This window comes from Myotis davidii, unplaced genomic scaffold (assembly GCF_000327345.1).
Source record: "Myotis davidii unplaced genomic scaffold, ASM32734v1 scaffold118, whole genome shotgun sequence".
In the NCBI taxonomy this organism is placed as follows: domain Eukaryota; kingdom Metazoa; phylum Chordata; class Mammalia; order Chiroptera; family Vespertilionidae; genus Myotis; species Myotis davidii.
The window spans coordinates 1,650,995-1,665,354 of record NW_006290441.1 but is presented as its reverse complement, the minus strand read 5'-3'; the positions used below and the strand labels follow the sequence as shown (position 1 = coordinate 1,665,354).

Sequence of the window (14,360 nt, the reverse complement as noted above, 5' to 3'; positions counted from 1 at the left end):
TATTTGATACAATGTTGCAGTCCGGCTGGCTGAAGCCCCGCTGAGTAAAGCAGGTTTCTGGGTTTTTTTAGCTTCTATATTTGCAACGTAGTTACTTAGAGTTGCAGCTGAGAGGCCGGCAAGTCAGGCGGGGAACGTTGGAGTCCTCCGTCTTTGAAGCAAGCAAGCCTCCCTGTTCGCATCAGCTGCCTGGCTGCCGGCCGCCATCTTGGCTGCCAATTAATTTGCATATCTCGCTGATTAGCCAATGGGAAGGGTAGCAGTCGTACGCCAATTACCATGTTTCTCTTTTATTAGTGTAGATGGAGAATGTAATGAGGAATGAACTATAGGAGAGACTGTAAGACTATTTAATTTAAATTAGTATAATTATTGATATCTCTAGATAATTCCTTCCATCTCTACAGCTTTTTTCTTACGTTTGCACAAGCATAATGAATTACAATGTAAAACAATAAGACAGTAATAAGGATTATCTTAAAAACCATAGTAAAAGAGATTAAAAATTCTCTCTGGAATTCTTATCATGAAGTTATTTTGTAGCAGGGTAAGGAAACCTTTATTTTTTTATGTATTAAAAAAGTAGGAAAAATGTTTGTAGGATACCATAAATATAAATAGTAAGAGTTATGAAAGAAGGAACCTCTAAGTTAATTGTTTTATAAGAAGGATCCTTTTATAATGAATCTTGCCATTTGTAATGTGTATTCAGTTTACATAGGTATTTTCCAGTTAAAATGCAGAGGCTTCAATAAAATCGTAGTAAACACAGTTCTGTAGTGAAGACCAGGAAAATCTGAGAGACTTTTGAAATATTTTTCTAGGAAAGTATGTTCAATGCCTCCTGCTTTTTGTAAGGTCACTAAACATCTGTGACAGGACTGTGGGAATGTATGAGGTGGCTTTTAGTGATTATGGATTGTAAATATTTTTAACTTCCTGATGTAAAAATCATAAAGTTGAAAGAACTAATAAATCATCTAGTCCAGCATTCTTCTTTTATAGATGAGAAGCTGAGATCTAATGAAAAGTAGTTCATCTAAGGACTGCAGAGCAAGTTAATTAAACTGGGTTAGGATCCTGATTTCCTGGCCACTAGTCTGGTACTTTTCCTCAATACGATATTGTGTTTCGTTCTATTTGTGTAGAATATGAGGGAACAGCTGGTCACTTACAGTGAAAGTTAAGGCTTCATCATCTTCCAGAATTCTCCTTTCTGGCTGCTTCTACTCAAGATCCGTCCTCCGTCCTCTGCTTTTATTTACACATTTGGAGAGCTCATGCACTCATAACTTCAGTTATCACCTGTATTCAGATGATTCCCAAATCAGCGTTGACAGTTGTTTTCTTCCATTGGTGTTCCAGTCCTGTACTTCCATACTTACATAGAATATCTCCCATAGGAATGAATGTCACAGTAATGGCACCTGATTTCCACAATTTCCATATCATAGTGGCTTCAGTATTCTTCTGGTCTCCCAGGCTAAATCATGAAGATATTTCTGTCTCCTCAAGCATTCTGTCATGGTGTCCTATACTTTGTTTAAAATTTCTCCTTGCTTAATTTTTTTATTCTTTTAAAAAATTTCTTAGTGTGTGCTAGGCACTGTTAAATGTCCTGTATTTATTATATTTTGTAAGCCTCACCCTGGTCCTAAAAGATAGGTGTTAAAAATAGATACTAACATCTTAATTTTACAGAAGAGAAAGCGGTTCTAGAGAGGTGAAATAATTTGCCCAAGTTCATGTAGTTCATGAACTACAGAGGAGGGACTCACATCCACTGTCTGACTTCAGAACCTACCTCAGGTTTTAGTTACTGCGCTATATTTCTACTATTGGGTTCAACCCATTCTTGTCCATTCCATACTGTCATCTCAGCCTAAGTCCATGTTACTTCATAATAGGTTAGTATAATAATATCTTAGCTGATGAACTTATAATGAATTGTATTTAGTCAGTTCATCTTGTATTTTGCTACCTGACCAAACAACTTAAAATATTTTCACTAAATCTACACCATAAGGGTGCTGGTGTTCAATATTAGGCCAGAGCAGGTAAACAGACTGGATCCCAGTCTTTGAGAACCCATTTTAAATGAATGATTTGACCACACCATTTCCCCAAAGATGTATCTGGATCTTAGAGAGAGTCGGTTCTGTATATTACCTACCCTCATTGTTATCATGTCAGTTCAGGCCAGCCCCCCACAATCCTTCATTGCTATGTTCTATGGTCACTGATCTCAGCACAACTCTTTCTCATCTTCACCCACCTTAGGCTAACTTCCTCCCTGCCTTAGCCATCTCAGCTGACCTCAGGAATTCCCATATTCCTGTCAACAACGCCCCTGCCATTATCTGATTTTCCTTTGAACACTTTTCTACCTTACTGAATCCAGAGGAATCCACTGCCCTGATGACCTTTTTTGGCAAGGAGACAAGTTAGCATTCTTTCTTCTAGCTGTCAGTTCCCTTTCACACTAATGTTTAATTACTATCAATTAGTCCATCTGGACATCTGGTTTTTCCTAAGCCAGCTATGCCTAATAACTGCAGAACAAAGAAGTCATGTTTCTCCTCATGCAAATACAAGACTCAGACCTTACCATTACTATGTACAAAAGAAAGATCAATGAGTACTAACAGGGCCAGAGGAAATGAAGTGAGAAAGCTCAAGAACAGAGAGAGTATGTACTTGCTCCAATCCTGGGAGCTATCCACCAGTTCCCAGATGTTTGGACCAATGGGAAATGACCACTACCACAAAAGAGCAAAACCTAGGTCAGTTTATCCCTCTGCTACATGGAAAACAAGGACTAGAAGCAGTCAATCCACGATTATATTTCCAAGATTATCTAAAGATCATCTTTTTATAGTTAGTTAATTTGTACTAATTTGTTTTGAATTAGGATCCAAACAAGATCCTCTCATTGCATTTGTCATATTTCAAGTCTTTTAATTTAGAGCAGTCCCCCTTTCCTCCTTTTTTCATGCTATTGTAGAAATTTGGGTATGTTAAAGTTCAACAAACAGATAAGTAGGAAATATGTGCCAAGACATTTCTTGCAAGGAGTTGGTTTACTCAGTTGTGGGGGCTGCAAGGCAAATTGGAAATCTGTAGGGCAAGCCGTCAGGAAGGGCAGGAGAAATGCCAGATTCTTTTTATATGCAGTCATATACAACATGTGGAATTTTAACTTTTAGTATAATTACAAATTCGTTGATTTTATATATTTGATCAATTGCACTTACTATTATTTTTGATGTTTATATAGTCCCATCTTTGGCCAAGAGTAGCCACATCATATTGTCTTTTTCACAAGACTTGGATAGCTTCCTTGTGTTCCCGTCCTTGGCTTATTGTCTAAATTTCCTGCTGTAGACCTGGAACTAGCCATTCTTCTAAGGAATTTTGGATCCTTTCACTGGGCAATGGTATTTAGAGACCACAATTTGCTTGCCAAATGTAGACATAGCTATTGGATTGTCACTACTTCTAGTTCTTTTCAGTGGACAGAGCTAGGGACTATAAATGTTTGAAAATAACAATCTAGAGCTTGTACTGATGTTCCTAATTTAAATGTAATATTATAAGACTTTAAATCTAACTTTGATGTTATACTTGTATCTCTTTTATCTTACATTGAAAATCTTAAATCTTAATAAAGTTAATAAATTATTACATTTTAAGGTATGGAATATAGATTCAAATGACCAAATTCCAATGTTACTATTGACTATTAGATTACCAAATGAAGTTTACATATTCTCACTGCTGTGTTCTTAGAATATATATCACTAAGGATGTAGAGTCAAAATACTATGCTCTAGTCCAGGGGTGGGCAAACTTTTTGACTCGAGGGCCACAATGGGTTCTTAAACTGGACCAGAGGGCCGGAACAAAAGCATGGATGGAGTGTTTGTGTGAACTAATATAAATTCAAAGTAAACATCATTACATAAAAGGGTATGGTCTTTTTTTTTTTTAGTTTTATTCATTTCAAACGGGTCGTAGTTTGCCCACGGCTGCTCTAGTCCCTTGAAATAGTTTTCTTTTAGTAGTTTCTCAGGTTTTTTTTTTAATTTTTATTTGTAGGGATTACTTCTTAATTTTAAAAAAAATCCTCATCCATGGATATTTTTTTCATTGATTTCTAGAGAGAGAGAGTGAAAGGGAGGGAGGGAGGAGGGGAGGAGAAAGAGAGAAAAACATTGACATAAGAGACACATCAGAGACACATTAGTTTCTCTTCCTGACCAAACAACCTACCCCCACTGGGGCTGGGGAACCTGCAACCCAGGCACATGCCCTTAACCAGGAATCAAATCTACGACCCTTCAGGCCTAACCACTGAGCAAAACCATTCAAAATCCTATATTTTTGGGTTTGTGACAATCTGATAGAAATGGTATATTAGAGAGTAGTTTTAATTTTTTTAAATATATTTTTTATTGATTTCAGAGAGGAAGGGAGAGAGAGAGAGCAACGTCAACGTCAATGATGAGAGAGAATCATTGATTGGCTGCCTCCTGCATACCCCCCACTGGGGACCAAGCCTGCAACCCCGGCATGTGTCCTGACCAGGAATCCAACCATGACCTCCTGGTTCATAGGTAGATGCTTAACCATTAAGCCAGGCATGAATTTTAATTTTTCTTATTATGAGTGTTACTGAGCATCTTATAAATTATTTATATACCATTTTCATTTTTGTTGTGAGTTGTCTCTTCTTACCTTTATCTGTTTTCCCCATTTGGTTAATGGTCTTTTAATGTTTAAGAGCTCTTGTTTATTAAATGCTAGAGGCCTGGTGCTCAAAATTCATGCACGGGTAGGGTCCCTAGGCTTGTCCAACGATCAGGACCAATCAGGGCCTTCTGGTTGCCAGCCATGACCTTCCTTCTGGCTGCTGCCTGGGGCCTTCCTTGGTTCCGCACCACCCTCTGATGGTCAGTGCACATCATAGCGAGCAATTGAACTCCCAGTCTCCTGGTCAAACTCCCAAGGGGACACTTTGCTTATTAGGCTTTTATATATATAGATATTAGCCCTTTGTGTTTTAAACTGCAGATACCTTTTCCAAGTTTATCATTTGTCTTTTGACTTTGTTTAATGAGGATTTTTAGCCATACAAACTTTTAAATTTTTATATAGTCAAATTCATCAAAGTATGTATGTAGTCTAGTATCAATAAAGATACCAAATCATATCTTTATTGTTTCTGGATTCTGCATCAGAATAGTTAGGAAGATTTTCCTCACTTCAGGTTAGAAAGGAATTCACCCATATTTTCTTCTAGTAGTTATAAGGTTTTGTTTATTACATTTAAATCTTTGATTATCTGGAATTTATTCTGGCATATTATATCAAAGGTAGATCTGATTGTGTCCTTTTTACTAAATAGTTTTCCAGTTGTTCCAAAATCATTTAGTCTATCTTTCCCCATCTTATTGGTTCCCATTTAACATGTATTAAATTTCTCAGATGCATTTAGACTTATTTGTGAGATGTCTATTCTGTTACATTGGTCTTCTTTTCATATACTAGTACTATGTTGTTTTGATTATAGGGGATTTTATACTATGTTTCAATATGTTTTAGGGAAAACCTTCCCTTCTATTGCTTTCATCTGAAGGGAAAAAGAAGTCAGGTAATTATGAATGACCAGGTCATAAAGTCTTAGTCATGGGAGGGGGTGTAGGCTGGAGTGAGGTGATTTTGAGTAGATTTTGTCCATGAACCAATTCCCATGGAATCAAGTCTGAGTCAGATTTATAGAGGGATGGTAATAAAAAGTGCAAAAGCTTTCTGCACTAAAAAGACAGTATCTTAGATTATGGTAAATACTGCTTTGAGATAACTAACTAGTTCTCCTCTAGTTCTACACTAATGTTGCTAGATAAAATACATGGCACCCAGTTAAATTGAATTTCAGGTAAACGACAAAAAATTTTTTAGTATAAGTATGCCCCAAATATCACTTCACACAACTATATGGGACATACTTACAGTATTTGTTGTTTACCTGAAATTAAAATTTAATTGGACTTCCTGGTGTTTGTTTTGCTAAATCCGGCAAGCATATCAAACATTTCTTAGCTTTGCTTCTTGGAGGATTCCAGTGCATCAGCACTGGTGTCAGGCAACAGCAACTGCAACAGTACCTGGCGGAGAGGCAGTGCCTGGAGAATTTTGTAACCTTCCAGGTTACTTTTTTTTTTTTTTCAAGTAACAGGATTGTTCCTTAACAGGTACAGAGAAATGCAAGTTATATTGGTGCTTCCCAAGTCATCACTCTGGGAAAAGAGAATAAAGGAAGTATATAGACAGTGTAAGAAGGATAGTTATTTCTGCTCCCACTTACATTTTATTGCTCTCAGCCAATTACCACCAGTGCAGGGCTCTCTGTGGAACCTCTTTTGAGCATAGAGCTCAAGCCTGAAGGCCCAAGTAGGATCCAGAAAGAGAATGATGCTACAGGAGCCACAAGTCCACTTATCCAACTACATATGTAAAGTGAAAGTGATGGATGAGGATGGTTACCATGTCTCTAGGGACCAGGCCTTGCCAGGATTAGGCAATTGAGTGCCAGGAATGGGTACTGAGTTTTAAGCTAGAAAAACTCCACCCACCAGTGATATGTAGTCTAGTAGAGTCTTGGCCTTTATCAATGAGGTTAGCAATCCCTCTTCCAAGGGGATGTATTGAAGGGGTTATTAGTAAGAGGAATGTAGAAGTGGGAGCAAGGGTGGGAATATTCTCTTACTTACATTAAAGTTTGAAGTGTTCTTCAGCTCTGGTTACCACCACATGACTGTTTCCCTCCATGCAGATGCAGGCTACCCAGCTTACTTACTGAAGTGGTATTGTAAGTAAGCTGGGTAGCCTGCATTTTGACCGAAACATATACCTAATCTACCTGCATTGGAGTTTCAGACAAAGGCAAGATCCCCTGTAGACAAAGCCATATTTTAGTTTAAATTAGGATCATGTTTGCCTCTTGTCTCTGCCCAGACACTAGTCAATACCCGTGATGAGTTTACATCATTTCTGATGTCTCCTAGCAGCATATACCTCACCCCACATTCCTTTCCAGGTGTGCTACCCAGACATATTTTCCATGCTGGATCTTCAGATGTAGACACCTCTTCCTTATACCTCTACTATATTGAAGTTTCTGTTGTATTCTTCTACTTGTAGTATATCTTTAATAAGTATATATACATATATATAATAAAACATGTTTTTAAAATATTTTATGACACTATATTTTATAAAGTTTCATAACGTGTTTGTTATTACTATTATTTGTGATGTTGACTTTTGCTGAAACTATAATCTTCACAGGTAAATTAATATACACAAAGGAGTATTCTATTTGGTCTTTTGATATTCATAGTGATTTTACTTTTAATTTTGTCTTATTTTGATCACAGAAAAATGTCTTCAACTTAGATAAAGACTAAACCCAAATAAAATAACAATTGAGTAGCAATAAATAAAAGTCTTAGAAATGTCCCCAAAGGGTTCTAATTTCTAGATAATTATAGTATTTGGTATGCAGAATTCCAGATTGCCAAGAAACCACCCTAGACTTTGGAGACTAAAATAAAAATCCAGAGACCAAGGAACCAAAATTTTTGCCAATATTTATTGACTTTGTGGTTGCTGAGTGAGCTCAACTTTCTTTGACTTGACCACAATCCAAAACACACTGAAGTTTCTGTATTAAAACAAATATTAATATAAGATTGCTCACAGAGGTGAGTTGATGGCCACCTCAGAGATTCGAGTTCAAGTACAATAGCCTTTGCACATTCTTCTGGCTTGTTCACAGCTACAATTTATATCCAAAGAAAGTCATCAAGAAAAACAATATATTTTTTTTAAAAAAAGAAAAACAATATTTAAAAATTTTAAATTCCTGATTTTTAAGTCTTGGCAATTAAACAAAAAATTAAGATAATACTCTGTGGGCCAACCAAAAAAGAGTATGCCAACCAGTTATGGCCTCTGAGATAAAAGAATCATGATGCTATGGGGTCACTTGTGAGGGGAAGAAATTAATAGTCTCAGAAGGGAAAACTAGAGAGGGGAAGACATAAAACTAGAGGATAAAAAGACAAATGGGCTATCTTGAATCTTTCACTTCCTGTGAACTCTGAAATGGATTGGAATGTAGGATCTGAATCACAAGAAAAGGACTTGTGTTTGTGTGTGTGTGTTTACTTGATCAACTTAAAATTAAACTGATATTGCCCTGTCTGGGTAGTTCAATTGGTTAGAGCATTGTCCTGATATGCCAAGGTTGCAGTTTCAAGCCCTGGTCAGGACACATACAAGAAGCAACAAATGAATGCATAAATGAGTGGAACAACAAATCCATCTCTCTCTCTCTGTCTGTCTGTCTCTCTCTCCCCCTCCCTCCCTCCCTCCATCCCTCCCTCCCTCCGTTCTCCCCCCTTCCTCTTTCTCAAATCAATACATAAAAATTTTAAAAATTAAGACCATATGAAGCAAGAACAGTCCCACATGGTGATGTATATATTATTGGTTTTACAATTGTTGGTAGTCCAACAACCATAGTTGTCTCTTACTTTTGCAAACAACAGACAAATTTTATTTTGCATGAAAGTTATATCTATGTAAATAAGAGAGCAAAGAAGTTTTCTAAATACTTTTTATTTTTGGCACAAATATTTATAAATATTTCTGCACTTCTCAGGTTTTTCTTGCTGGAAAATGGAGAGCTAGTGATACATTTTTTAATGACATTAAAAATGTGTATTATTTTATAAAGGTAATGTATTTTTTAAGTATGTTAATAATAAATTAAGGTCCTAATGGTTATCATATTAGAGGAAATAATTATTAGGTTAGTCTCAGCAGAAAAATTAGTTTTAAAAGAGGATAAGCTAGGGATATCAAAACAAAACAATTAACTTCCAGACATTATTATACTGTGTGCAATCTTTTGATGAATACTGTTCAATTACAGAATGTAATACCTTGCACAATACCTGATATATAGCAGATATTCAGCAAATGTTTGTTAAACTTCATTGCTTTTTATCACAGTAATTTTCCTCAGTAATAATATCTATCACTCAGATAAAAATAGAAATTTCTAAGAGATTTTTTTTTGGTTTCTTGCAAAAGTATATTTTTCTACAGAAAATAGCAGCAGGAAAAGAAAATGTGTGTATGTTCTGAAAAGTGATTCCAACTCCAATTATTCAGAGATGAATACTTTGACCCTCTCTGTATTTGTAGTCTCTGCTGATAATTGCTGTCAATATCCTCAGTCTCATTATTTTCCTCTGTTTATTTTGGCTTTACAGAGATCAGGTCTCAAGTCACGGGAATCTTTATGGCTTTCAGTTACTAAACTTTTCCTTCCTTCTTTTGCTCTTGCCTGGCTCAGAAGGATATGCCAGGTGGTATAAATGTTTCCCTTTCAGAGCTGAAATAGGGATCTGGGCTGTGGAGTCAATAGAGAAAGCCTTGGTTTTGGTGGTTTCTTGGCTCTCAACTCACCTGTTCTCAGCCAGCTGAGAGGTCTCTTTACAAATGTGTTCAGATTAGCTGTTTCAGATCCTTGTACTTTGTTAGCTCCATTCTCCCACTGGGATATTATTAGGACATAACGAGGCTAGAAAAGCTGTGGGAAGCTTTGGAGGCAGGAGGATAGGGTTCAGCAAGGATTGCAGTAAAACAGGAATTCACTTTGGTTTCATTACCTACATAGTCCAAAGATAGCCCTGAGTTGATTCCAGTTAGGAAGCAAGGCTGGACTTTCTTGTTCGGTCCTTTAGCCCCTTTCGTTTCCCCATCTGGAGCCAGGATATGTGTCAGGAAAGAAATCAGCCTCAGGCGTGTGCTCTCATTTTTTTTCTCTTTAAACTTCAGCTTCCATGCACCGCACTGTAGTTTTGGGTGGACTGTTGGGCTCTTCTGGCTTTTTATCTATTTTCTTTGAGTTCTCACCAGGGTTGCCATCATCAGCCTTTTCCTCCTTCACTACTTTGGTTTCAATCATTTCCTTCTGCTGGTTCTTGTTTGTAAAAGGGAAGGCCTTTACATACCTGTAGGCATAAACATGAAATTAAAGTGAGAGGCTTCTCTGTAACACCTATAACAATAGCTAACACTTCGCCTGTGGTGGCCATATTGGCACAGCACACTAGGTACTTTATTGCTGAGAGATGCTAACACATGCACACTCAAATACATGAACACATTCCCATTCTAATGGATTCATTTAGATTGGATAGTAAGTTCACAGGCCAACCTTTGGGCTTACCTCACAACTCTCCCACCAAAAGCAAAGAATTGAAAATCAAATAAAGCATATACATTTTCCCCTAGATGTCAATCTTTTATTTATTTATTTTCAAAGGGACAGCCAATAACCTTTATTTAAAGGCTGGCTAATATGCATGTGCTGATTTAGTAGGAAAGACTGTGTGGTAGGGGGGAGAGGTGAGGTGAGAGAGAAAATTTATAGTATAAGAGAACTGTCATCTCCATTTTGACCAGGAAAATATGGATAACAAGTTTGGAAAAGCATAAGATACAACAAAGATTACAAGGTAAATGATATTCCGATAACTCCACCTTTTGACGTAGCAAACGGCGAGACCAGCTGCAGCGGCAAAGAAGAGGAGTGCAAGCACTAGCAGAGCCGTGGGAACACCTGGAGGAAACAGAAACATGGCTTGTTGGTCCTTCACTTTACATTGTTGCGCACTGCTCTTCTAACCTTCATCGTTACCTGTTAGCGAGACACGGACAGTGAAGGAGAAAGGCCTTCTCTGTGACCACACAGGGGCCACTTAGGATGTTGGGTCGACATCTGCTTCTTTGCTTCTCACCTATAGAACCCTTGGCCCTGCCTCTCATACACTTTCTATTCTCTAAGTTGCAATATGACAGAAAGAGACCATTTTTTCTCTGTGGCCTTGAGATGATAAGTTTGGAGCTAATTAAGTATAAGACCCTTACTTTTAAATAAGAAAAGCAAATCTCTAATCATATGCCTCTAAGGTTTATAGTTTAAAAAGAACTTCTACACATTCATAGATAGTAATTTATTTTTTAAAGTTGAGTTTGAAAAGTGAAACTATTTTGTACTCACCATTTTTAGTTTAATCATTACAGTTTATTAGTGCTCTATATCTAAAGTTGAGTTTGCATTAAGCTTTTATTTGTATTTGGCAGGTCCTGAGCAACCGATCTAGAGACAGCTAGTTTCTATGTATTATCTGTTACACACACACACACACATTGCAGACACAGGAAGCTTTACCTCCAAATCCAACATCTTCATTCTTGAATGCTGTTTTATATTCAATAGGTGATTCAGTTTCTGTAGATGTGGTGGTAGTTTCTATAAAAACTTCTGTTATGCAAATTAATTTTGTTTTTCGTGGAGAAATGGTAGCCTGAGCCCGAGTAGGGGCAGAAAGAGTTGTAGTAGAGTACAGTGTATCAGTAGACAATGCTGAGTGTATGGTGTCAGTATCATTCATTTCTGGTATGTATGCTGCAGTTTGAGTGTTGAATATGGGATCTTTGGTGGTAGTAATTTGTGGAGAGCATGAGTTAATCCAAGTATCTGTAGGGAAGAAGAAATGAAATAAGAAGAAAATATTGTAATAGCCTCTTAACTGGTCTTCCTGCCTGTAGTCTTACTCCCCTCCAGACTCCTTATACTATAGCTGGAATGGTTTTCCAAAAATGCAAATCTCATCATATCACTTCCTTAGAATCCTTCAGTGGCTGCCTGTACTGCATGGCCTATAAGGCCCTCCATGATTTGGTCCTGCTGACATGACCAGCCTCATCTGATCAGTCTTTCTGTCATTCCTCCTATCATACTGAAATTCCTTCAGTTCTTTGATATGCTTTCTCTCACATTTCTTACAAGCCTTTGACCTTGATGCTTTCTTCAACAGTAAGACTCGTTGCCCCTCTTTAGTTAGCTAACTTTTACTTGTCCATCAGGTCTCAGATTGAACACTTTCTTAGGCAGACTTGATGACTAGATTGGCCTCCTTGTATGTCCTTTGTCATGGTTCTCATTACACTCCTCCCCGCTGGTCTGTCTTGGTCATCATTATATGCACACTGTACCTGGCAAAAAACATGCTCAATATTGGATGAATAAAGCAAGGAAGGAAAAGCAAAAGGAAGGAGTAGATAGGGAGACCACTTCAGGACAAAGATCTATTAAAACCAGATTTCTCTGTGCTCATCAAAAATGGGGAGGGGGCCCTGGGGGCATGGCTCAGTGGTTGAGCATTGACCTATGAGCTAGGAGGTCACAGTTCAATTCCCAGTCAGGGCACATACCTGGGTTGCGGGTTCAATTGCCAGTATGGGACATACAGGAGGCAGCTGATCAATGTTTCTTTCTTACCGTTGATGTTTCTATCTCCCTCTCCTTTCCTCTCTGAAATCAATAAAAATATATTTTCAAAAAAGGGAGGGAGGGGAAGAGGTAAGGGAGAGATATAGGTTTGCTTTTCAATCTGTTGAATGCGGTAGATAGGAAACTACATTTATTAAGCATCTTGCTCTGAGGCCCCTAGCACTTCATTTAAAAATTTTATCAAACCCTCATTATTATAGAAGGAAACTGAGTTCAGAGAAATTAAATGGCTTGCCCAGAGTCACAGAGCTAGTAGATGGCAGAGCCATGAATATATTTTAATATGAATTTGCACCTATTTAAAATCTCTAGTTATTTGTGGCAGGAGGTAGCATTAACTAGAATGTTAGCTGTGAAGAAAAGTCATTCCATTTATTTTTGAAAATTAAATAATTTATCTGTCAAGGTCATGGATACTACAGTACTGATAAAACATTGGACTACACATACATTCAGGCAGAATTTTATGCTATTAATTTTCCTTTGAAAAGACCTCTATTCACATCGACATCATCTTTGACTTTCTCTGCCCTGAACTTTCAGCTATATTTTCTATTTTTGAGTGATGCTGAGTTCTTCCCTCAGAAAATGAATATTTTTAAAAGTATCAGGGGTAAAAAACTACTGAGCACAATATACTGTGTTGGGAACTGAAAATATAGAGACAAATAAGGCATGGTTCCTGTTTTTGGGAGGACAAAGTATTTTGATAAGGATAGGGGGAGATCACTGGGGATTCACAGAGAATATGGCATTTGGGCTGAGTGTGGAGGATTAATATATTCATTCAACAAATATTTATTGAGCTTCAACTTTGTGCAGACACTGTTCTAATCACTAAGGACATGGTGTAATAAAAAAGACAAAAATCCCTGCTTGTAAGGGCCTTATATGCTATTGGAAGGCTAGAGATAATAATTTTTTTAAAAAGCCAGCAATGTCAAAGGATGGTAAATGTTGAGAAGATAATTGAGCAGGATGAAGATTAAACTGGAAGGAGTGGGGAATGGGGGACATAGATACTCTGGATAGGGTGATAAGAGAAAACCTCTTTGTGGAGGTGATACTTAAGCTGAGAGACCTGAATGATTAAAAAGTAGCCAGTCCTTGAAGATCTAGGACAAAAGAATTGCAAGTAAAGAGAACAGGAAGTTCAAGAGCCTGAAGTTGAATGGACTCGGCGTGTGTGATGGGAAGAATAAAAGCCAGAAGGGCTGGAACTGAGGAGCAACTCATCTAGTATGAAACGGGGAATAGAATATCCTAGTCAATAGGAATGAGCATGATCCAAGAATCCAGAAATTTGAAAGTGTAACTACGTTAGAAAAAGGAGGAGCACAGTGTGGCTGGAGCACAGTGTGTGTGTATGATTGGCAGCATGGAAGACCGCAAGCAAGGGATGAGAGTGGGAAGATAGTTTGGATTCATAATGGTCATGTTAAAGAATTTGGAATTTATTCTTAGGAGCAGGAATTTTTGACTGGGATCTACAAACCGATATACAAAAGTTCTCAACTGATATACAAGTTGACCATACATGCCCACTTTTATGTGCAAAAGACTTTATAGTTTACATCGTATTCTCAGATGGGAAGTTATCCAGGGTTATGGAGCAGAGGAGTAACATCATCATTAGTGGAGGCAGTGGAAGATGAAATACAGAGAGCAGAGAGTACAATCCAGTAGCAAAGAAGGAATGCAGTTGCATGGAAATAGGGAAATCCAGAAGTGTCTGGAATCCTGGAATTTAGATCTTGGAGACCTTCTGGGGAAAAGTGATTCTCACCCTGGTTGTGGGTTAGACTCATCTTGTGAGCCTTAAAGAAATATTGATGCCCAGGAGCCATTCCAGGCCTGTGTTACTGATGTGCAGTTATCACCATGGAAGGTGCTACAGGGAAGTAACATGATTTGAGATTTAAAT

At 37.6% G+C, this 14,360-nt stretch overlaps 1 protein-coding gene and 1 long non-coding RNA gene across 3 annotated transcripts in view; one reads left to right on the top strand and one right to left on the bottom strand.

The window, feature by feature from the left end:
- LOC102773063 overlaps positions 1-14,360 on the top strand; it is a 160,267-nt gene that overhangs the window by 4,708 nt on the left and 141,199 nt on the right. The gene's annotated exons all lie outside the window — the stretch shown is intronic.
- LYVE1 (lymphatic vessel endothelial hyaluronan receptor 1) overlaps positions 8,666-14,360 on the bottom strand; it is a 17,312-nt gene continuing 11,617 nt past the window's right edge. Inside the window, exons 4-6 of the mRNA XM_006763466.2 lie at positions 11,312-11,620; positions 10,621-10,699; positions 8,666-10,088 (exon numbers count right to left, since the gene is read on the bottom strand). Coding sequence (XP_006763529.1) covers positions 9,902-10,088; positions 10,621-10,699; positions 11,312-11,620 — 575 coding nt within the window. The 3' untranslated portion in view covers positions 8,666-9,901. The remainder of the gene's footprint in view (positions 10,089-10,620; positions 10,700-11,311; positions 11,621-14,360) is intronic.